Below are 24,047 nucleotides of genomic sequence, written 5' to 3'. Positions count from 1 at the left end.
TTCGTAGGTTATCATCATATAGTCTCTTACAAATTACTGTTGTAAATTCCAACTTTATCTGGTTAACTTAAGACTCACACTCTCTTTTATGCCATCTGTTATCAATAATCCATTTATTTATCGTATATGTGTGTGTGGTAATACCTTCCTTTCATTATTTCTGGGTTTGTCCACATGGCTTCCTATGACTGTTTTGTATCCTTTTCTTTCATTCTCTACTCTAGCACTAAAGTTTCCTATAATCACGATCTTGTTAATGTTACAGTATCCTCCATTATAGTGATAAACTCTTACTTTTCATCTGTCTTGCATACAATTTGAGGAGAATAAACCTGTATTATAACAAGGCTATTTCCTTCCACCATTATATTAACTTTAACTACTCTGTCACATACATTTTCTACATTAAGTACTTTGATTGCCAGTTCTTTAGCCACTATTATTGTGACATTTTTTTCTCTTTTGTCTCTTCTTGACCACCACACTTCATATCCTTTCTTCGAGCACCTCACTGGCATTCCCTTCTTTGCTTGCTTCTCATAATCCAATTATCAATATGTTAAGTCTCGGTCATTATCTGTGTGATTTACTGAATTCTTACATCAGTTTCTCAGTATAAAACATTAACAGCCCCAGTTCTTAAATTTTTCTTCAGAGAAATCTGTATCTCATTGGAACCATATAGGCCAGATCTCCTGAAAGGTTTTGTTATTTTCAGTACTGGTTTTGATCAGAGGATTGTTTGATAGTCGGAAGTGGTGATGATAGCTACCACTGGCTTGCTAGGCCTGTCAAGGGTCTTTGTGATAATATTTTGTTGTGCATTAGATGGTCAGTGCCTGACGTGCATTTCCACACGCAGTATGGTTTATGATTTTCTTTTCTCTTCTCTCACGACTTCTCCCAACTACACCTCACTATTGCTTGCTAGGTAAGCCACAGTTACTGAATGCATTTCACTTTAAAAGCCCATGTGTTACTATGCTGGTTAGTCTACCTTTACAACACACTGCTGACACCCTCTTTCACTTCTCACCACAAGAAAAACAACTCCCACTTTACTAGTGCATGCTGAACACACACAGACTTGCAACATAAGTCCTGTTGTGTAACTTTTACCTGACTGTCTTTATGTAAGTTTTACTTATAAACATTACAGTGGGTTGTTGGACAAAATTATCCACAATTCTACTGCAAGAAACTACTATTATCTTGTTTTAAGATGCTTGATACATGTCTTTATGTCCAGGATCACTGACTGTTCACTTGAAAATGTCTTAGGGGCTGAAGTAAATACCTTTTAGCAACTGGCTTTACTATTAAATAACACTAAACTATTCTATTTTCAGACACTTTGGAAGTTTTTCTTTTTTACAACCCTTGTTTGCATTTCCAAAAACACTCCAAGCCACTTTTATTCTCCCATTTATTTCTTCTGCTCTTCATCAAGTTGTTTTCTTCATTAAATACTCTTAAGCTAGGTCTACGACTTCTCTAGCGTTAGTTGTTGAAGTTTACTTGAACTAGAGGCAAACAATACAATCTCAACCACAAAATAAAAGTAGTTCAGATTTGTTCCATTTGCAACAAGTCTTCAACTTCCAGGTTTTAAAAAAAACCTGGTAATTTCCTCTAGAACTAATAAGAATGATTATTTTGTAATGTGGATTCTCATTACAGAACCACCTTTCAATTCTGAACTCCCCACTATCATGGTGAAATCTAATGGAAGCAGTAGCACTGACATAAAATTTTTCAGTATAACATGGTGAACTGATGCTTTGTTTTTCTATGCCAGTAACAATAGATCTCATTGCAATTAATTAAACAGTGCTTTAGATCACTTTATGTAAGTTTATTGAGTTTTTGTTTAATTAAACTAGGAGTAAACTGATTTTGCTCCTACATGTATACCTTGGTAACTAAGGCAGCTATTATGAACATTCATACAAAATATACCCCGCACCTGCTTGTGTTACGAAAAACTGCACACTTTCTCAAGCATTGACAGACAGTTCATCATGGACTGTCCATAAGTGTAATTTATAGATTAGAAATTTCTGAAGACAGTGGGTCTCCCCGATTTATTTCTTGAACTATACGGACATTTCATGGAACCTTTGAATAACCTTACAGTTTTCTATGTGCTGTTTGTGACATATTTACTAATGAACTGTGATTTTCATACAACATATGTTTCTGTTTAGTTTTTCTTTGTGCTTTATAAAATTCTATAGGACATTTCCACTTTCTCTTGAAGAAAGCTCTGAACAGCTTAGTTTAATTCAGCATATTTTCTTGTGTTTCCATTATTGTTTTCTTGAAAGTCTGGCTTTCTCTTTAACAGATATCTAATTTCATTTGAGAGTTTCCAATCCAATGGAATAACTTTCACATATTTTTAAAAGAAGCCTTGTCATTCTGTCAGAGTCTTTTGGTATCTGTAATACTGTTTTTAATTTACTTTTTCACAGTAAGTGTGCACCTAAATTGTCTCCCTCTTATGCTTCTCTGCAGTAAATCACATGATTGATTTTAATTCTACATGTTTTATGTTTTTTGTTGTACTGCTGATAATTCTCAAATATTCCAATCGGTCTTTCTTAAAACTTGACTAACCTACCTTTTGAACTTACGTTCTGCAATCTATTGCACCAAAACAAAGAATAGTAGTAGCAGGTGCTAGTGCTTATTTAGCCAGACTTTGTATTACAGGGTATAGGTACATTAGTAGTAGGTTATACCCAATGGTTCAAAGTGATTACTTGAATTCCTTTAGTGTACTACTCCCTACATTCTTTCACATATAGGCCAGAAAACCAACATCACAGAAATTCTACTCAACAATGGTGCCCCTAACAATGCTACCCATGGCACACCAGGCTTGCCTAGCCTGAAGAATTTGGCAAGACATTTGTAATACTAAATCTTTGTAGTGGTATGTTGACAGCACTCTTGGTCAGTGCTTCAGACCTTGTTTCTGATGATAGGTTCAACATGGTCAGGTTGTTGGTCACTTGCCCTACAGCTCCAAGTATTAAACCATCATTTACTTTTAGTTAGTGTTATCACATCCAATCCTTGTACTACTGATCCCTCCAAAAATAAGCTTCGGGATAGACCCTTCGTCACACAATATTATCCTGGTCTTGAATCAGCTACTTCAACAGGGCTATGACTTCCTAAAATCATGCCTTGAATGAGGTTCATTCTGTCTGACATTCTGCACACCACATCTGGAATAGTTTTCCATCGCCCTTCCAATTCCTGCAATTTCATTGTCAGAGCCTATGCTCCTTCTGCGCCCATTTACCTACCTTATGGCTCTTTTCCTTTTGAGTGGCCCTGATGTAAGGTTTATCCTATGCACCCTCCTACTACGACTCGTACCAGCCCTGCAACTGGCAAAACATGCTATCAAAGGGAGAGCCACATGTGGAACAACATGTCATGCACCAGCTGTTATATAAACATTGTTTGGCCTTTTACGATGGCATGACTACCACCAAGTTATTAGTTACGATGAATAGGCACAGGCATAGGGTGTATACTGGCAACACACAATACACAGGTGTAGAGCATGCTACACAACATGATGGCCGTGGCTTTGGTGCCTGTTTCACCCCACATTCCATATGGATTCTTCCCCCAGATACCAGTTTCTTGGAACTCCTCAGGTGGGAACTGGCATTACAACATGTCCTTGGTACTTGTCACCCACCTGACCTTAATTTACATTACTTTCTTTGGTGTCAGCATTTCTTCTCAGTAGCTATTCTTTTATTCCCTACCATTTACTTATCTATTTCTTTTATTTACTGACCTATCTACCCCCCCTTCCCCTTTACCTTTATAGCACAATGCACTTAGCCTTCCACTCTTTATAACTTGTGTACAATGTTTTGTCATTAATCTGTCTTGCTTATTACCCTATCCTCCACCTTTAAGCTCTCAGGGTTTCAATCTGTGGCTGGTGCAGTCCCCAACAAGCAATCTTTCCTTGTCATCCTGTCTAGTAAACCTGTCTTAACTCTTTCCAAACCCTCTCCATTTCCTAAATATCACCGACCCTTTCCCTTCACCCCTCTTCCTACCTCTTCAATCTTTCTGCCAGAAGGACAAGCCACTGGCTGAGAAAACTTGCAAATTTCAGTACTTTGTATGTGCTTTCTCCTGCTGCCACTTGGAGAGTAGACTTTTTACCTATCCAAATACATTATTTTTTCAAAAATTATTATTTTTTTGACATATTCACTCGTGTTAATTAGCTTTTCATGTCCCATATATCATTTTGCACAACAAATCGTAATGACATGGAATGTGCTATTTTACTTTCACATTGCAAATTAATTTTGTTAACTACAGCCACATTGTGAATTCTCTCTCTCTCTCTCTCTCTCTCTCTCTCTCTCTCTCTCTCTCTCTCTCTCTCTCTCTCAATTAACATTTGTTTGTCAGGATCTCATGGTGTTACTTAAAAATGATTACCTTAGATTAGAACTAGTTGAAACTGAGTGTTAGAATACTTTAAAGAAGTAGTCTGCAGTAGTTAATTCTGACAACTGATTTATAATTTTACTCATTTCACATATCTGTAGGTTCTCCTTAATTATGGATTTATGAAACAAAATGTGTAAATGAATGAGATTTGCAGAAAATGAAAACAAAGTCTGTTGAATGGGTTGTTCACTATGAAAGAACCCATCATGACAGTTACCTTATTGGCACTGACAGTTTGGGCCAGACACTGGTAGCTACACTGGTTAGCCCCCTCAATGTTCACTCTGACTTACTTAACGACTTCCACCATAATTATTGACAGTCACCCTACACAAATGAAAATTTTCGTCTCACACATGCACCCCCCCTTACCACACACCCACACATTACTGTAGCTCACCTGAGATTCTACAGTAAAGCTGTTATAAGAGCTACCCATGTGAGAAAGTTATTAAATGAGTAACTGTCAACTCTGCAACTAGACATAAAATGAGTACCAAATGGTAAACTGCACACTTCCAAATATGATGGACACGTTTAACAGCTTACTCACCTCAACATTGAATGATGATGAACATTTTATACATCTATGAGGTTTATCATCAATATGACACTTTATATGCCTCCGTAGTTGAGCCCATTTGGAGAATTCTTTACCACACGTCTCACAGATAAAAGGACCCTAAAAAGTAAAATAAAAAGTTACTCATACAAGATAGAATACGACTGCTAGCTGAGAGGTAGAAGGAAATTGTGTAATTAATGGAACACTAGACGATTTAATTGTTTTTCAACTGGAGACAAGAGACAGTTTTAACAATAAGCAACACAAGATTGGATTAAAATAAATAGTACAAAATTTTAACACTTACTTGAATGACAGGAACATCAAAAATATATACGAATAATCCCCCCCCCCCCCCCCCAAAAAAAAAAAAATTCACACTAAACTTATCACTGATATAGGATAATATTAATTTAAATAATACTTCTGCCACTATTTTAAAAAAGATGAATTTTTCTTTAGTAACGCATGCGTATAAAGTATTTTGAAAATTTTTGGAATTACCTTCCTCATCGGTGGTTCAACATTTGGTTCCTTTGTCTTCTGGTTTTGTCCTGCTTGCACCAATTTCTGAGGATCAAAGGATTCAGCTGTTCCTGCCACAGGATCAGAGCTGGGCAGTTCAAATCTTACAGTTTTTTCACTGACTGCACTGTCGGCTATGTCACTTTCTTTTTGTGTTGTTTCAATAGGAAGACACACTGTTTGCCCAGTTTCATGAATATTTTCAAGGGCAATAGAAACTTCATTGTGATGTTGTTCATCACAAGGTATATCCACAGTTTCCTCTGGTACCTCAGCCGCTTCAATGACTATCTCAGCATCATTATCTGGGACTCCACCAAGAATTACTTGACTAGAAGTATCTGCTATAAGAGCAATCTGAAAATGGAAGGCCAAAGTTACACTGCAAGAAAGGAAAGTAAGTAGATGCAGAGCTGGACATATGCAATTGATTAACCGTTTAACAGTAGACATATGAGATTCCACTAATTAATGCTCTTAAGTATGTTTTCAAGTTTGTGAAGCTGAAACCACTGTTTTTATAGCTACGGAAAGTATAGTTTTGACAGAATGAAAATAATTTAGGGGTAAAAGAAACCACTTACTGATACTACAAGTGTTGATCATCAGCAGGCACACACAAATGAATGAATATTTTGCTAGCTTTCAGACGAATCCTTTGCCAACCTAGGATGAGTTCTCCCCCCCCCCCCCCCCCTCTCTCACGCCAACCTAGGATGAGCTCTCTCTCTCTCTCTCTCACACACACACACACACACACACACACACACACACACACACACACGTGTGCAGCTACAATGTGCCGGCAGAACACACAGTGTTGGGACTGCAGTTTGGCAGGTGGACTGGGGTGAGAAGTTGTGTAGGATGAGGTGGCTAGAGGGATAGATGGAGGAGGAAGTGGGGGGAGGGTTTGAGAAGGGGTAGCTAGTCGCTAAAAGGGTGCGGTGTGCAGGATAGGAATGTCAAAGGGACAGGCAGTGAGTGCATGGGCAGCAGAGTCAGCGAGTTCAAATGGCACAACTTGACGTGGTGGCATGGTTTAGGAGGGGTTACAGGATAAAGGAGGGGAAAACTGTTGGGTAGGGGTAGGGGTGCGGGTGCAGTGGGTTAGCAGAGACTGGGGCCAGGAGGATTACAGAAATGGATGAGGCATTCCAAGGGGTAACTCCCATCTATGTTTATTTTTATTGATTTACTTACTTATTTATTGTTCCGTGGGACCAAATTAAGGAGAAGTCTCCATGGTCATGGAACGAGTCAACACATGAAATTATAACACAATATTAGAAACAGATAAAATGAAATATAAAAAAAACACACTTAGGTGACAAGTTGCAAATTTAAATAAAGAAAATCAACAACGTAACACTGGAATTTGCTTAATTTTTTAGGTCTTTCAGGAGCTCCTCGACAGCATAGAAGGAGTGAGCCATGAGGAAACTCTTCAGTTTAGACTTAAAAGTGTTTGGGCAACTGCTAAGATTTTTGAGTTATTGTGGTAGCTTATCGAAAATGGATGCAGCAGAATACTGGACTCCTTTCTGCACAAGAGTCAAAGAAGTGCATTCTACATGCAGATTGGATTTCTGCCTAGTATTAACTGAGTGAAAGCTGCTAACTCTTGGGAATAGGCTAATATTGCTAACAACAAACGACATTAAAGAAAATATATACTGTGAAGGCAATGTCAGAATTCCCAGACTACTGAATAGGAGTCGACAAGAGGTTCTCGAACTTACACCACATATAGCTTGAACAGCCCGTTTTTGAGGCAAAAGTACCCTTTTTCGAATCAGAAGAATTACCCCAAAAAATAATACCATACGACATAAGCGTATGAAAGTATGCGAAGTAGACTACTTTTCGTGTTGAAGTGTCAATTATTTCAGATACTGTTTTAATGGTAAATAAAGCAGCATTTAGTTTTTGAACAAGATCCTGGACATGGGCTTTCCACAACAGCTTACTACCTATCCGAACACCCAGGAACTTGAACTGTTTCATCTCGCTTCTAATATGCCCATTCTGTCTCATCAAAATATCGGTTCTTGTTGAATTGTGAGTTAGAAACTGCAAAACCTGAGTCTTACTGTGATTTAGCGTCAAATTATTTTCCACAAGCCATGAACTTATTTCATGAACTACATTATTTGATACTGTTTCAATATTACACACAAGATACTTCACTATCAAGCTGGTGTCATCAGCAAACAGAAATATTTTTGAATCACCTGTAATATTAGAAGGCGTATCATTTATATAAATAATTAACAGCAGGGACCCCAGCACCGATTTAATTATTAACTCAATCTCCCTCTTGTCAGTATCATGGAGGATCATTTCAGGTAACAGTCTCTGAACACTTTTTTTCTAAGAGCACTATATGATTCCCTGTTGGGACGAGGTGTCTATTTAGTTCACCTGCTATATTCAGAAAGTGATTATTAAATACTGTACATATATGCGACTTATCAGTAACATGGACATTCCCACTACGCACTGATACTATATCCTCGACCTGCCTCTGCAGACCAGCTACTTCCTTTACGACTGACCATATGGTTTTAATTTTATCCTGAGACTTAGCTATTCTATCTGCATACCACATACTTTTGGCCTTCCTAATAACATTTTTAAGCACCTTACAATACTGTTTGTAATGGGCTGCTGCATTTAGTTTTTGACTGTTTCTAGTGTTTTGATATAATTGCCACTTGTTCTACAAGATATTCTTATTCCTCTAGTCAGCCACCCAGGTTGCCTGTTTGTGCTAGTACCCTGTTTTGAACGTTGTAACGGAAAGTAACTTTCAAAGAGCACGAGAAAAGTCTTGAGAAAAGCATGATATTTATCATCTACTGTATCAGCGCTATAAACATCTTGCTACTCTTGTTCCTTGATAAGGTTTACAAAGGTCTCTACAGCAACTGGATCAGCTTTCCTAAACAGCTGATGACTATATTTAACACGAGTTGCAGCACAAAAATCTTTTAGAGTTAAAATTTGTGCATCATGATCTGAAAGGCCATTCACCTTTTTGCTAACAGAATGGCCTTCTAGCAATGAGGAGTGAACAAAAATGTTGTCTATGGTTGTTCTACTGTTTCCTTGCACTCTCGTTGGAAAGAATATGGTTAGCATAAGATTGTATGAATTAAGGAGGTCTACCAGCATCCTCTTCCTTGCACTATCACTTATATAATTAATATTGAAGTCACCACATATAACTAACTTTTTGTATTTCCAATAAAGTGAACCAAGAACCTCCTCTAGTTTTAGCAAAAATGATGTGAAATCAGAGTCTGGGGATCTATAAATAACAACAGTTAGAAGTTTAGCTCCGTTAAATTTAACCACACCTGCACAACATTCAAACACCTTTTCAGTGCAGTACTCTGAAACATCAATTGACTCAAATGGGATGCCGTTTTTCACATACATGTCTACTCCCCCACACCACAAACAGCTCCTCGAAAAGCTGCCAAGCCACTCTGTATCCTGGTAAAGGAAGCCTCTGAATTATCTCCTTATTTAAGAAGTGTTCAGATATACCAATAATTTCAGAGTCAACATCTATAAGCAGTTCACTAACTTTATCTCTAATACCTTGTATATTTTGATGAAATATACTAATTCCCTCATTACTCGGATACCTAAGCTTTGTCAAAAGTGGTTCCTTTGTTAGAGAGACTTCCCTTAAGCAGGAATACCTATCAGCTGACTTCAATCTAAAAAAGGTGCAGCTCTAACACCCACTACTTCAGGAATTTTCCCATGAGTGATCCCACCAACCCCACCCATGCTGTCACCTATAAGCTTTGCCAACCTCCCCTTCCCATACCTGTTGAGGTGCAGGCCATGTCTAGTGAAACCCGTCCTGCTTATAGACTCCACCGACACCACTGAAATGTGACCCATGCTTTCTGTCATCAGCACACCCCCAAGTCTCATGTTATTACGCCTGACGGCTGTATTAAAATGAGACCGATTGTGACGCTGAAACAGTTCCACGAAATGCACATTTGTGTTGCCAGTCTGAGAGGATATCTTTTCCAGGTCACCATCTATGTCATACTCCACATCCCTATCAATACTATTACCAGCCCCACCCACAATCACTACCTGATCCTCTTTAGTAAAATCCCTACATAACCCCCCCTACGTTAACAGTCACCTGAGCCAATCCTGCATTAGGCTTCACAATGCTGGTGGCCTGGTACTCACTCCCCTGCACTTCCTGCAACTGCTGGCGTACACCTCTCCCATGAGAACTACCTAACAGCAGAATCTTCTTCTTCCTCTTCGACTTTGCAACTGTTCTAGCTATTGTAACTACTGAGGTCTGCTGCATACTTCCTACATCTACAGCTACTAGAGATTCCTCTCCACTAGACTCTGACAGTTGGTCATATCTATAGCAAACACCAATAGTAAAACTATCTGAAAATCTTCTTCTCCTAGCAGATCTCTTGCCAACAACCAGCTCCCAACCCCCTTCTCCTTCCTCATCCTATCTAGCTGCTCCTGTGCGTTTTTCAACTGCACCTGAAGGGCACAGGTCTTACGCTCCTGCTCTTCTATCAACTTACTCTTGCTACATAACCCTGCAGTTCCAGGAGAGGATCTCACCAGAATGCCTACTGGCTTCCCCACTGCATTCCCCCCCAGTGAAAATACTTCGAACAAGTCTCACATCGCAATGCACTACTCACGAACCTATGGCAAAGCCCACACTTCTCACTCGTGGTAAAATTTTACTTTTACTAATTTCCGCTACTACAATAAGAAGATGTTAAAAACCTAACTACAATAAACACAAACTTACTCTACAAGAGAAGTAATGACTATTATTAACAGTATTAATAAACAACAAATGTGAATATAACAAAAGACTAATACAGAAAGAGAATCAAACATCTAATGACACAGTAAAGAAGCTGAAAACAGTTCCCAAGAGGTTCTTCTGAAATTATTTCACCAGAAAACACAAAAAACTCCGGTTGAAGACTACTAAAGTTCCTAAATAAACCACTATACACAAACAATTACTTAGTACTTAGCTTTCGATACGCCGCTACAGCTGCAACTGGTCAGTGCGGAATGTGAACACAGGTAAGAGGTTACGTTGCTTGATACGAAACACTCACAAATATCAGGTCATATGTAGCTTAGATAAGCCAATGCTGGGGGAAGGGCCCAAGTGGAACAAGTTTGGATGCAGCCATTGAACTCGTACATGATGTGCTCAGCAGAATGTTCCACCAACTGATGGCCTACTCTGCTTTTGGTCAGTTTGGTTGTGGTCACTTATTCTGGTGGACAACTAGTTGGTGGCCATGCCTACATAAAATGCTGTGCACAGATTACTACAGAATTGGCATATAATATTGCTGCTTATGCAGGTTGCCCTGCCTCTGATGGGAAGGATAAGCCTGTGACAGGACTAGCGTAGAATATACTGTGTGGGTGAATTGGCCAGGTCTTGCACCTGGATCTTCTACAGGGATATGACTCCTGTTGGAAATGGTTGGCATAGGGAGATGCAGAGGGATGGACTAGGACATTGCGTGGGTTGGATGGGTGGGTGAGTGGCACAATACTATTTTTAGAGGGGTGAGAAGGATCACGAGTAGGATGCCCTCACTTCCAGGCATGATGATATAGTCACAGACCTGATAAAGGAAACAATTAGTTGCTTCAGTCCAGGATGTTACTGGACAATGAGCTACTCCTTTGCATTATATGGTGGCAGAGTCAATCAAATGTGAGGGTGTGGTGTGGGAAATTTGTGGACTGGGGTTGAGGAATAGTGTTTGCCATGAAGGCTACTGTTAGAACTTCAACATGCTGGGCAAGGAAATTCTCCTCACAGCAGAAACAACATCCACGGGTGGCCAGGCTGAATGGGAGCAATTTTTTTGTATGGAAGAGGTGACAGCTCTCAAAATGCAGGTACTATTAGATATTAGTGGGTTCGACTTTTTCTTTTTGGGTGGTGACTAAAACAACAGTGTCCTGTACGCAGCCAGGCTAAAATGACTACCTCGCAATGTGAGGGGCAAGAGGAAGTCAACCATGCTATTGGGAGAGGTTTAATGTCCCAGAGTTTGTTCCCCTGGAGAGAAGACCATTGTGCACTCCAAAGTGATACTACGTGCCAACATACGTCAACATGGATATTATCTTAGGGAAGAGAATGACTAGCAGGCTGGGGGAGAATGGCTGTAGCCTTTGCAGCAACATTAGCAGCCTCGTTTCCCGACATGCCAACAGGACCAGAACCCACAGGAACACCACGTTGCCCCCTCCCCCTCCCCCTCAAAGTAATTGAATGGAGGCATTCTTGGATCCATCGTACTAAATCGTGGACTGGGTACAGTGCGCGTAGGTTCTGAAGAGCACTGAGAGAACCTTAGGAGATGAAGCTATTTGGAGGCCTGTGTTGCCGCATGTACATGGTGGGCTGATAGACGGCGTAGGGCTCCACGGTAAAAATCAAGCACTGGTCAAGAAGCTGATACTGAAAATGATCATCGCCAAGTACAAAGGCACACCTTACACAATGGTTGGTCTTGGAACTGTTGGTGTAGATGAAGACACTGTCCCCAAGTGTGAGAAACTCTAAGATTCACCAGGCCAGGGGCAGTGTCCTTAGGAAGCAAATGGAATCCGAAATTAACACATGCCTTGGCACAAAGCCAGGGTGGTGAAGAGCTTGCACCCATGGGGAATGTGGCAGGGAGCTTAAAGCAGAGTTGTCGAAGCAGCATGAAAGCAAACTCCTGGAAGCAACAGAGAAGGCGGGTGCAGCCCATAGTGGCAGTTGAGGGAATCATCATCAAAGGGAGCACAGGATGGGCCACTGGGCATAGAAGACAGACAGCTCTCGTAACAACTGAGGAGAATATCCTACAGGTATGCCTCAGCGTAAAGACTCAACAGGGCCAGTATAGAAGGCACCAGTGGCAAACTGTACCTCTCAATGTCGGATGGTGTTAAGAAGACATAAGATAGATGGATGTGCAGCTGAATATACAATCCAGTTTCCAATGGACAAGGAACAAGAATTTCATTGTCTCAGTGAATGTAAGAATGAATGGGCCGAGACATAGGGATTGGGAAAGAAACTCCTAGCACATGTCAGTGAAAAACCGGAAGTGTTGGATGCTCCATGAGTAAAGATGATCGAACATCACTGAAGGTGTTCCTCAAGTAGACAGGTTCATTGAGAGCTGCAATAGATTGCTAAGTCATCAACGAAAAGAGAGCCTACACCTCGCCTGGGGTCGTCAACACCGACTTTGGACTGTTGATGACTGGAAACATGTTGTCTGGTTGGACGAATCTCGTTTCAAATTGTATCAAGTGAACGGACATGTACAGGTATGGAGACAATCACATACCCATGGACTCTGCATGACAGCAGTGGACTGTTCAAGGTGGTGGAGGCTCTGTAAGTGTGGGGCATGTGCAGGTTGAGTGATATGGGACCCGATTCGTCTAGATACATGTGACACATATGAAAGCATCCTGTCTGATCACCTGCATCCATTTATGCAGACTTGGGCAATTCCGACAGACTTGGGCAATTCCAGGAGGGCAATGCGACACTCCACACATCCAGAACTACTACAGAGAGACTCCAGAGGCACTCTTGAGTTTAAACACTTCCGCTGGCCACCAAACTCCCAAAACATGTACATCATTGAGCATACCTGGGATGCCTTGCAAAGTTCTGCTCAGAAGAGATTGCCGCCCCCTCGTACTCTTCGGGATTTATGGACATCCCTGCAGGAGTCATAGCATCAGTTCCCGCTGGCACTACTTCCAACATTAGTCAAGTCCATACCACATCACACTGCGGCACTTCTGTGAGCTCATGGGGCCCTACACAATATTAAGCAGGTGTACCAGTTTCTTTGATTCTTCGGTGTATAATGATGATCGTTTCTCCCTATGTAATTCACTGTCAACAAAATATTTTTGCAGTCTCACAAAAAAAAACTGGTGAATGAAATTTTGTCAAGATTCTGCTACAGTGACGAACACCTCTGTTTTAATAATGTCCACCCCAAATCCTGTACCATGTCAGTGACGCCCTCTCCCCTATTTCGTGATAATACAAAACGTGTTGTTCTTCTTCTGTTAATCCTATCTGGCAAGGATTCCAGACAGCAAAGCAGTACTTCAGAATAGGATGGACAAGTATAGTGTAGGCTGTCTCCCTTTTAGTAGATTTGTTGCATTTTCTGAGTGTTCAACTAATAAAACACCGTCTTTGGTTTGCCTTACTCCACAACGTTTTCTATGTGTTCTATCAAATTTGAGTTGTTTGTAATTGTAATTCCTAGGTATTTAGTTGAATTTACAGCCTGTAGATTTGACTAATTTATCGTGTAGCCAAAGTTTTAGGGATTCCTTTAAGCACCCATGTAGATGGCCTCACGTTTTTCATTATTTAGGGTCAACTGCTAATTTTTGCAACAAACATCTTTTCTAAATGGTTCTGCAATTTGTTTTGGTCATCTGATGACTTTACTAGACGGCAAATGACAGCAACATTTGGAAACAACTTAAGACAGCTCCTAAGATTGTCTCCTAAATCCTTTAATAATACCAGAGAAGGAAAGTTGCTACACACCATATAGTGGAGATGCTGAGTCACGATAGGCACAACAAAAAGATTCACACAATTATAGCTTTCAGCCAATAAGGTAGTTTATATTGGCATTAATGATATGGGCCTGTAATTTGGTGGATTACTCCAACTACCTTTTTGAATATTGACATGACCTGCGCAACTTTCCAGTCTTTGCGTACGGATCTTTCATTGAGCGACTGGTTGTGTGCAATTGTTAAGTACGAAGCTATTGCGTCAACATACTCAGAAAGGAACCTAACTGGTATACAATCTGCACCAGAAGACTTGCTTTTATTAAGTGATTTAAGTTGCTTCATTACTCTGAGGACATCTACTAAAGTTGCTGATGGTGGCAGCTGCTCTTGATTTGAATTCTGGAATATTTACTTCACCTTCTTTGATGAAGGAATTTCGGAAGGCTACGTTAAGTAGAAGGCAAAGATAGATTGCTACTTACTGTAAAAAAGAGATGTTAAGTTGCAGATGGGCACAATTGAAACAAACTTAAACTTTTTAACTTTGCCAGTGCTGGTCCAAAGCCTGGATCAAAAAGGATGGAAAATAGATGCAATGGGTGTAAAAAATATTCAAACAGTTCAGATGAAATAGTTTCATGGAAAACTAGCAGACTGGGCATTTCAGACACTACAATATCTGTTCTGTACATGACAAACACGCAGGATTCATTCTGCCAGTTAATAGAAACCATACATATTCTTCACTTTATAATGTGATAAAATTATTCCAAAACAACACAACCAATTGTATTTGAATACCATGACTTTTCTGACTGTGAAACTTGCCTACGGACATAAAGATTAAAATACATACTGAGTATTGTAAAACGTAATCAAATAATTACATTTCCTCATTTTGGAGTATCTCTCCAAATGAAGAAGAACACTGGAAACAAATTGACTTTGTGTTTCAGTTGATGCTATCTCTCTTTTGTACATGATTTTAATACACAGCATAATTAGTGCCAGTAAAACAGAAACTGTATATCTTAAGCTGCTTATGATTTGTTAAAATTATTACCATGTAACATAGATAATTATGTTTAAGTTGCACGAGTTTTAGTCATGAAAGTTGCCTATGGATACCAAAAAGGACTAAAAGTACATACAACATATTGTAAAAAGGATGTCAGATGCTTATAGATTCAGAGCTTTAAGTGCTTTCCATATGAAGTAGTATGCTGGCAAGAGATGGATCTGATTCTTCATATGAATATTTAAAGCAGTAAATGAGTGTTGCTATTTGGGGAGCAAAATAACTGATGGTGGTCGAAGTAGAGATGATATAAAATGTAGACCGGCTGTGGCAAGGAAAGAGTTTATGAAGAAGAGAAATTTGGTAACATCCATTATAGATTTAAGTGTCAGGAAGTCTTTTCTGAAAGTATTTGTATGGAGTGTAGCCATGAATGGAAGTGAAACATTGATGATACACGGTATAGCAAGAAGAGAATAGAAGCTTTTGAAATGTGCTACAGAAGAATGTTAAGTATTAGATGGGTAGATCATGTAACTAATGAAGAGGCACTGAATAGGACAGGGGAGAAAAGGAATTTGTGGCACAACTTGACTAGGAGAAAGGATCAGTTGGTAGGACACGTTCTGAGGCATCAAGGGATCACCAATTTAGAAGCATGGAAGGTAAAAACGGTAGAGGCCGACAAAGAGATGAATACACTAAGGAAGTTCAGAAGAATGAAGTTTGCTGTAGTTATTTGGAGATGAAGAGGCTTGCACAAGATAGAGTAGCATGGAGAGATGCACCAAAACCAGTCTCCAGACTGAAGGCCACAAAAACAACAACAATGAATATCTACTCGCTCCATGAAGCAAACACACCACATGCATAGCTTTAGTTAGTAAATAATTATGCAGACTCATTGCATTAAAATGTGACAATTATTTTGACATAAAGGAAAGATTTTGTATTTGAAAACATTGATTTTTGGCACTGAAGTCTGCCTGAGAATACAGAAAGCAGTTCCTTAGGAAGGGTCCAGAGGCAGGTAGTCAGCTTTGGTGGTAATGACACAGTACTCGGCATCGCATGTAGTCAGTGTTTCTATATAAGTGACAAGCTTAACCTGTTTGTTGTAGTGTCAGTATTGCTTCGCATGCTTCAACATTACCCCGTAACCCCAGTTAAATTTCCTGAGCTCAGCTCCTACCAGTTTTTCCGTCCTTCCGTAATTAATTCATAGCAGTATATTGCAAGCAATATTTATTAAAATGACTGTTTGGTAATATTTACATGTCAGCATCAGCCTTCTTTGGATCTGGATTTATCACATTCTTCCTGAAGTATGAATATTTTTCCTGTGTCTTGTCTCTAGCTCATCACAGGGAATAGTTTTGTCATCACTTTCTCTCCCAGGAATCTCTGTAATTCTAAGTGAATGCCTGCTACTCCAGACATCTTGTTTTGATTTCAGTCTTTCAGTGCCCTGGTCAACTCTTCTTGCAGAATTATATCTCCCAACTAATCGTCACCTACTTCTCCACTTTCCATAGTACTGCCTTCTAGTCAATTGCCCATATGTAGTTCTTCCATACATTCCTTACACGTTTTTCCTTCTTGGCTGACTTGCTATCTTAACTCTTGGTATTCATGCTCTGCTACTCCTTTTTCCTAAGGTTTCTCTAATCCTCCAATAGCCAACATCTATGCTTCAGTCAGTCATCCTTCTACATCCTTGCGCTTGTCTTCTAGCCATTCCTGCTTGACCATTTAATACTTTCTGTCAATCTCATTCTTAGCCATTTGTATTCCCTTTTATCCACTTCATTTATATGTTTTCACCTTCTGTCAAACATCTGCTGTGCTGTGTTACTCAATGATTTCTACTAGGTCTTATCTTATTAGCTATTTATCCTCTGCTGCCTTCAATGTATAATCTCTCAAGGCTATCCATTCATCTCCAACTGTATTCCTCTTTCCTGTTTCTGACAACTGTTGCCTAATGGTTCCTCTGAAACGCTCAAAAACTTATGGCTCTTTCAATTTATCTATCTACCCATCTCTTTAATTTCCCACCTTTACCTTTTGCAATTCCTTCAATTTTAATCTGCATTTCATAACACATAAATTATGATCAGGGTCCACATCTGCCCCTGGAAATGCCTTACATTTTAAAATCTGGTTTTGAAATCTCTGAAGCCTTTCAGTGTCTCCAGGTCTCTTCCACATATGTAACCTTCTTACCTGATTCTTAAACCAAGTGTTTACAATGATTAATTTAGTCTCAGACCAAAATTCTGCTAGGCAGCTTCCTCTTTCATTAATTTCCCCCAGTCCATGTGTGACTAACATTTTCCCTTTTCTTTTTCCTACTATCAACCCCCAATCCCCCATCACAATTTTTCCATCTCCTTTAACTATCTGAAGAATTTATCTTATGTCAGCAAACATTCGTTCATCTCTTCATTATTTGCAGTGCTAGCTGACATATAAACTTCAACTATTGTAATGGATGTTGGCTTGGTGTCTAGCTTGGCTATGGCAAAGTGTTCACCATATTGGTGATAGAAGCTTACCCACAGACCTATTTTCTTACTTATCACTGAACAGTCTCCTGTATCACCCTATTCGATTTTGTATTTATAAACCTGTACTCACCTGACCAGAAGTCCTGTTCCTCTTGCCGCCAAACTTCACTAATTCCCACTTATTTACCTTCAGCCTATCAATTTCCCTTTTTAAATGCTCCTCCTGTCTGCCTATGATCCACACAATACCATTTTGACAACTGCATTCTCCTCTGTAAGCCATGCTGGGAGATTCAAATGGGGGAACATTTTACGTATGAAATATTTTACCCTGAAAGATGCCATCATCACTAAATCACACAGAACAGCTGCAAGCCCTTGGGGACAATAAAGCATGTAGTTTTCCTTTGCTTTCAGGCATTTGCAGTACCAACACAGCAAAGCCTTGTTGAATAATGTTACAAGGCCAGATCAGTCAATCATCCAGAATGTTCCTGCGACTACTGAAAACTCTACTGTCTCTCTTCAGAAACCACAGATTTTTCTGGCCTATCCAGAGAGATACCTCAGTTGTGATTGCACCTATTTTAAAGAGAGCTTTTCCTTCAATAGTTTCTGATCATTGTGTGTCCTTTTCAGCACTCACCAGCAGATCAGTGTTCCTTCATAGCTGCACATCTATAATATCTAACCTAAAGCATATATTCTTCGCTCTACTAAATAAAAGAGTAAAGAATTTGGGTCTTGGTAAGCAGATATTTTGGATCTCATATTGAATTTTACGTTCTGTTTGTGGACAGATTTTACTGTTTCACAATGCATGAGGGTTGAAAGCTCTGTAATATATTTTTCCCATACGGTGTTTCTGCAGTCAAAAACATCCTGTTAATTCATATAATGAACAAAGTATACTGAATGTCTGATGTCATTTTCATGTACGGTTTTTTTTTTTTTTTTTTGTCATCAGTCTACTGACTGGTTTGATGTGGCCCACCACGAATTCCTCTCCTGTGCTAAACTCTTCATCTCAGAAAAGCACTTGCAACTCACGTCTTCAATTATTAGCTGGATGTATTCCAATCTCTGTCTTCCTCGACAGTTTTTGCCCTCTACAGCTCCCTCTAGTACCATGGAAGTCACTCCCTCATGCTTTAACAGATGTTCTATTATCCTGTACCTTCTCCTTATCAGTGTTTTCCACTTATTCCTCTCCCCTCTGATTCTGTGCAGAACCTCCGCATTCTTAATTTTCAACATTCGTCTGTAGCACCACATCTCAAATGCTTCGGTTCTCTTCTGTCCCGGTTCCCTCACAGTCCATGTTTCACTAACACATAATGCTGTACTCCAGATGTACACTCTGACATAAAACTCGACCGGCGGCCGGATGCTGGAGAGGCTACGTCTGCGCCGATCGGGACATGAGACAAATAAACTGACCAACTCGCTAATTCTGAAAGTCCGGCTATCTGCACAATCTGGCAACACTGTAGACTGCGGCACTTCCTGGAAGAAGTCTTGTCCCATGTTAGACAAAAGGTAGACTGTATACGCCCGTGGTCTAGCGGTAGAGTGCATTGTGTCTGTCTACAATGTCTGTGGATCGAGACCAGCTGGTGCAAAAAGTTTTTATAGCCTCTTGTCTCTGAATGCTGAAGACGTGAATGTAATGGTAGTGCAGATTCAATGTGTTTCACTTTCTGACACACCGATAACAAAATTTTATCCAGTAACCATTGTGCGGCAGATTTTGTGCAGACTGTCCTCCTCTAAATGCCGCATGTGGCAAAGCTCCAGGATCCATTTGCTGGCTACCGGCAGCTGCTGCGGTGACAGCAGTGGCACTGTGCTCCCCCATTCTGTATCGAAAGCACCTGCTACCACTCATTGCTTTTGATAATTTAAAACGGTTTATTATTATTAAATGTTGCTCTACAGAAAATTTCTACGATTTCCATTTTCGCCTGAAAGCAACGGAGACAGACGCCCTGATTAGTAGATGGGTACTGTATTACATTAACTGGCAAAATCTGAGTATGACCCAAAATTAATTTTTTAGACTGGGACGAAATCAAACCACCTCACTACATTAGATGGCAGGCAAATGTGAGAATAACTGTGTCGCGACCGCGAAAAGTAACTTGAAAGTTAACGGAATTTGATATTCGGTGAACAGTAAAGTGTTAGAATTCAATTGTAAAGCAGGTACGACACAAATAGGATTAATGTGACAAACTACTATAGCCTAAATACTTGGCGCTCACCAAATAGGGTTGATGAAGAAAATGATGAAGAGTGGATGACTTAGTGCTAGGAACCATTAGTTAATAAGGAGGAATGTGCTGATTTACCATAATTCTTTTTAGTAATGCTCTATTTAAATTCATGATTCTGGTTACTTTGTTTTAAAATCTGATTTGGAAGTGTAGGAAAATATTATCTCGTGGCTTTAACTAATTGAAGTGCAAACAGAAATTCATGGTAAAAATTAATGCCCTTAATTTTGATCTGAAACAATTAGTTTTCAAAGAAGCCATTTGTAGCTTGCTTATGTTTCAATTTGTAATATGACAAGTTTCTGAAATTCACAGATAAAGCTAAGGTTGCTAATTTAGTATGAAAGAATAAGACATCACATTTTGTGAAATGAGTCAGTTGAAATTTACGTGTGAAGCTATTTTTTAGAACAACGGGATTTTGAAAGATACGTAGGAATCAAAAAAATGGCTGTGAGCACTATGGGACTTAACATCTTAGGTCATCAGTCCCCTAGAACTTAGAACTACTTAAACCTAACTAATCTAAGGACATCACACACATTCAGGCCCGAGGCAGGATTCAAACTTGCGACCGTAGCAGTCCCACGGTTCCGGACTGCAGCACCTAGAACCACACAGTCACCGCGGCCGGCACGTAGGAATCAGTGAGATCGCTTTCCTGAATTAAATAAAGGGGAAAAAGCATAATAGTAATTCGTGTAGCGATGCTATGCATGCTGTACACGAACTGTAAGTATTGTGAAAAGTTCAGTGTGCGTATTTAAGTGTCTTTTGGAGGGGAGGTTTTGGATGGTATATTATTTAACGGTGCCGAGGTATAGTTAGGAAATCAGTCTAGGTAACTTTTTTTTTTTTTTTTTTCATTTGCAACAACATGCTGCGCACGAATATGAGGGGTACATAAATTTCGGAATCGCGACCACGCGAACTTTCCAACCACTCGAGAGTTAGTTAACGTCGAGGCACGTCAATAAATGAGGTGTTTTTGGGATCAGACAGTGATTGAAGAAGTTATAGAATCTTTCTAGTACTGGTCCGCGTGGAGATACCATCACTGCTTGGGCCAATGGTAATAAGAGCGATAGAGTGCTGCTGTGACGTTGTGGGTTATCCTTCATTCCTCCCCGTGGGTGAGAAAATGGTTATCTTCGTAAGAGACCATAGGAAGTAGAATATCTTTAAGTGTGCTGTTACAACATCAGCTGTTAGGCAATTGCCGGCCGGGATGGCCGAGCGGTTCTAAGCACTACAGTCTGGAACCACGCGACCGCTACGGTTGCAGGTTAGAATCCTGCCTCGGGCAAGGGTGTGTGTGTGTGATGGCCTTAGGTTAATTAGGTTTAAGTAGTTCTAAGTTCTAGGGGACTGATGACCTCAGAAGTTAAGTCCCACAGTGCTCAGAGCCATTTGAACCATTTTTATTACGCAATTTTATCCTGTATGTTACTGGTAATAACGTTATTATGTTTTGAGAAATGAAAGTAAGACAGAATGAAAGGAAATAGCCTACAGAATGGAGGAGTTATTATGCAGGCCCAGTTACAATTCCAGTTACTTATGCATTTTCTTTAAGCACAGTCGAGTGATTAACAGTGTACCAAATTTGTGGTTAACATTTCAGAATCAAACATTTACCCGTTGCGCATGGAGAGTGTCTATGAAAGGAGGGAATACTGAATGTTACGTCATGCAGAATACACTCATTTACCTTGGCACCTCGTGATAAACGCTACAGGAGAAGTGAGATACATATAGTTGACAATGGAGGACAGATATGGTGGCACAACTCTGCAACTACTCCTGTTGATTTAACACAGGGTTATCAGATAAACTGTTTCTCCGGAATCGAAAATGTAGTACGGGCTCTGCCACAGTAGTAGAGAGCTGCTAATTTCGGACCATGACTGAGAGTTACCCTTGGGTCAGCTGCTGGTTATAGTGTAAAAGCGTAAATGGAAGGCTTTGTTTGATAGTCTTGTGCTGATGCCAACTGAATAAATTATGCCAGTGGATAAAAAATGATTTAGTTTTGAGTCCTAACCCTCGAGGGGGCGGGGTGAGGGGGGCACATCGGTCTGCTTCATGAATTCCAAGCAAAAAAACAACACAGGAAGGGTTCGAACATCTACTTTCATGCAGAGAGATGCATTTGGAAACTGTTCATCGTTTAAGGGGCCAAACAAGAGGGTAACATTACGACAACATTGATCAGACTACTTAGTTCATAATAGAGTATACGGATTTCAAGGAGGAAACGTATAAAGACGCAGACTTCCTCATTATCCATATGTGCGGAACATATTTTGTGTTAACGAAAGTAATATCCCGCTTTACCTCTTCTTAAATAACATATAAAATGAATGCTATAAGGAATGGAATATTTGTTGATTGCATCTCTTCTTGCTTCCATCCCTACCAACATATTTCTTCATTCTTGTGGTAATCATGACATTTTATAAGTATGCTGCAAAAGATTGCACGTCGACACATTCGACATCGATGTGCAAAGTGTTTGATATCTTACATTATATTCAATTCAAATAAGCTTTCAATGTATTTGTACTTCTTTGTATTTTCGATGATTACGAACATTACAGAAAATTATCTCAAGTGCTTTGTGCTGAATGAGAAACACGGAATCATCCGTTTTGCTTTCCCTACGTTGAAATGATATAATGTCAGAGTCACAGCATTCTTCCACGCCAGAAGCTGAAACTTGTATCATTCTGGATTAATGATAATTGAATGCCTCAGATGGATACATAGCCCACAAGACGACTTCAGAACCTATCAGGGGAGAACGCCGTAAAGAAATCGAATGTGTGCGCCAGTCTCCCCTCTGAAGAATCGTATCTGACAATCACGACAAGCATTTCACTAAAGATCTGCCTCGTATGAGAGCTGAGAATTGGCAGCATCGCAGCAAGTATTTGTCAACACAGTGATAGTGCATTTACATCCGGGTGTAGCCCGGCATTGCCTCGCTAAATTCACTTGGCATTTGTTTTTCACATCAAAGACTCATACGATATAATTCACTGTAAGATGAGACACTTATAAAGTATATTTCATTTCTGGATTCTAGGAATGGCGTTCTTCACATATGTAACACCTGTTTGTGTGTTTAATGTTGCGTTCGGAGGCTCAGGCAATATCGCAATGACTATAGTCCGCCCGCTGCCGTCAGTGTGTAGTTAGCTCAGTGGTCCCCTTACCTGTTGTGGTGCTAGTGCTATATGAGATGGCAGTTCCAACATCGGTGAACACCGCTGAACACAACCTTTTATTTTCCCTTTTAATTAATGAGTTGCAAACTGCTAGTAAAAATTCCTTATACGAAATCTGAAGAATGCCTTTACACATAAATCTTCGTGCAATTTCGAATTACGTTAATATCATGGATGTCTGCTTTGCAAATGCCAAGGTGCTTCACTGTAAAATAGTTTCTGAAAAGATTCAAACCGACTGTCAACGATACGAATTTGAGCTTTGTTCATAATATAGGTCTACCATGTCTGGAGATTGTTTATGAAGTGAACATGTTGATTAATATAATTCCTCTCCTCTAAATTTTTGCAATAGCAATTAACTGTAGAGGTTTTCTGGCATCGGCATTAGCAATTCCTTACCGTTCTGTGAAATCTCAAAACCGATTAATTTTTCTGGTTTATATCTGATGACCTTAACTGTCACTTCCGATCAACGTTAAATACCTTTTGAATCCATACATGGAACTCCAAACGTGTAGCATTCCTGCACTGCTACAGAGCATGCATTGCAAGGTATTCACACAGTTTATTGCGTACACTTACCATAAGGAATGAAACAAGAACTGTAATACACTTTACACCACAGACACTCACTCTGGCTTGACTAAAGCATCCGAATACTGGCCAAAATTTGCACAAATAATTGACTCTTAAAGGAAAAGAAGCGAGGTATAAAGCATTTATAAATTCATCGAATGGAGTGAAGTGGTTTGATTTCGTCCCAGTCTAAAAAATTAATTTCGGGTCATACTCAGCTTTTGC

At 39.7% G+C, this 24,047-nt stretch overlaps 1 protein-coding gene across 2 annotated transcripts in view; it reads right to left on the bottom strand.

Moving 5' to 3' along the window:
* Positions 1-24,047, bottom strand: part of LOC126339177 (zinc finger protein 236-like) — a 216,534-nt gene that overhangs the window by 181,577 nt on the left and 10,910 nt on the right. For both annotated transcript variants that reach the window (XM_050001610.1, XM_050001609.1), the window contains exons 4-5: positions 5,570-5,947; positions 5,054-5,182 (exon numbers count right to left, since the gene is read on the bottom strand). In XM_050001610.1, coding sequence (XP_049857567.1) covers positions 5,054-5,182; positions 5,570-5,947 — 507 coding nt within the window. The remainder of the gene's footprint in view (positions 1-5,053; positions 5,183-5,569; positions 5,948-24,047) is intronic.

Source organism: Schistocerca gregaria, chromosome 1 (genome assembly GCF_023897955.1).
Source record: "Schistocerca gregaria isolate iqSchGreg1 chromosome 1, iqSchGreg1.2, whole genome shotgun sequence".
NCBI lineage: Eukaryota > Metazoa > Arthropoda > Insecta > Orthoptera > Acrididae > Schistocerca > Schistocerca gregaria.
This window is presented reverse-complemented; position numbering and strand designations above follow the sequence as displayed.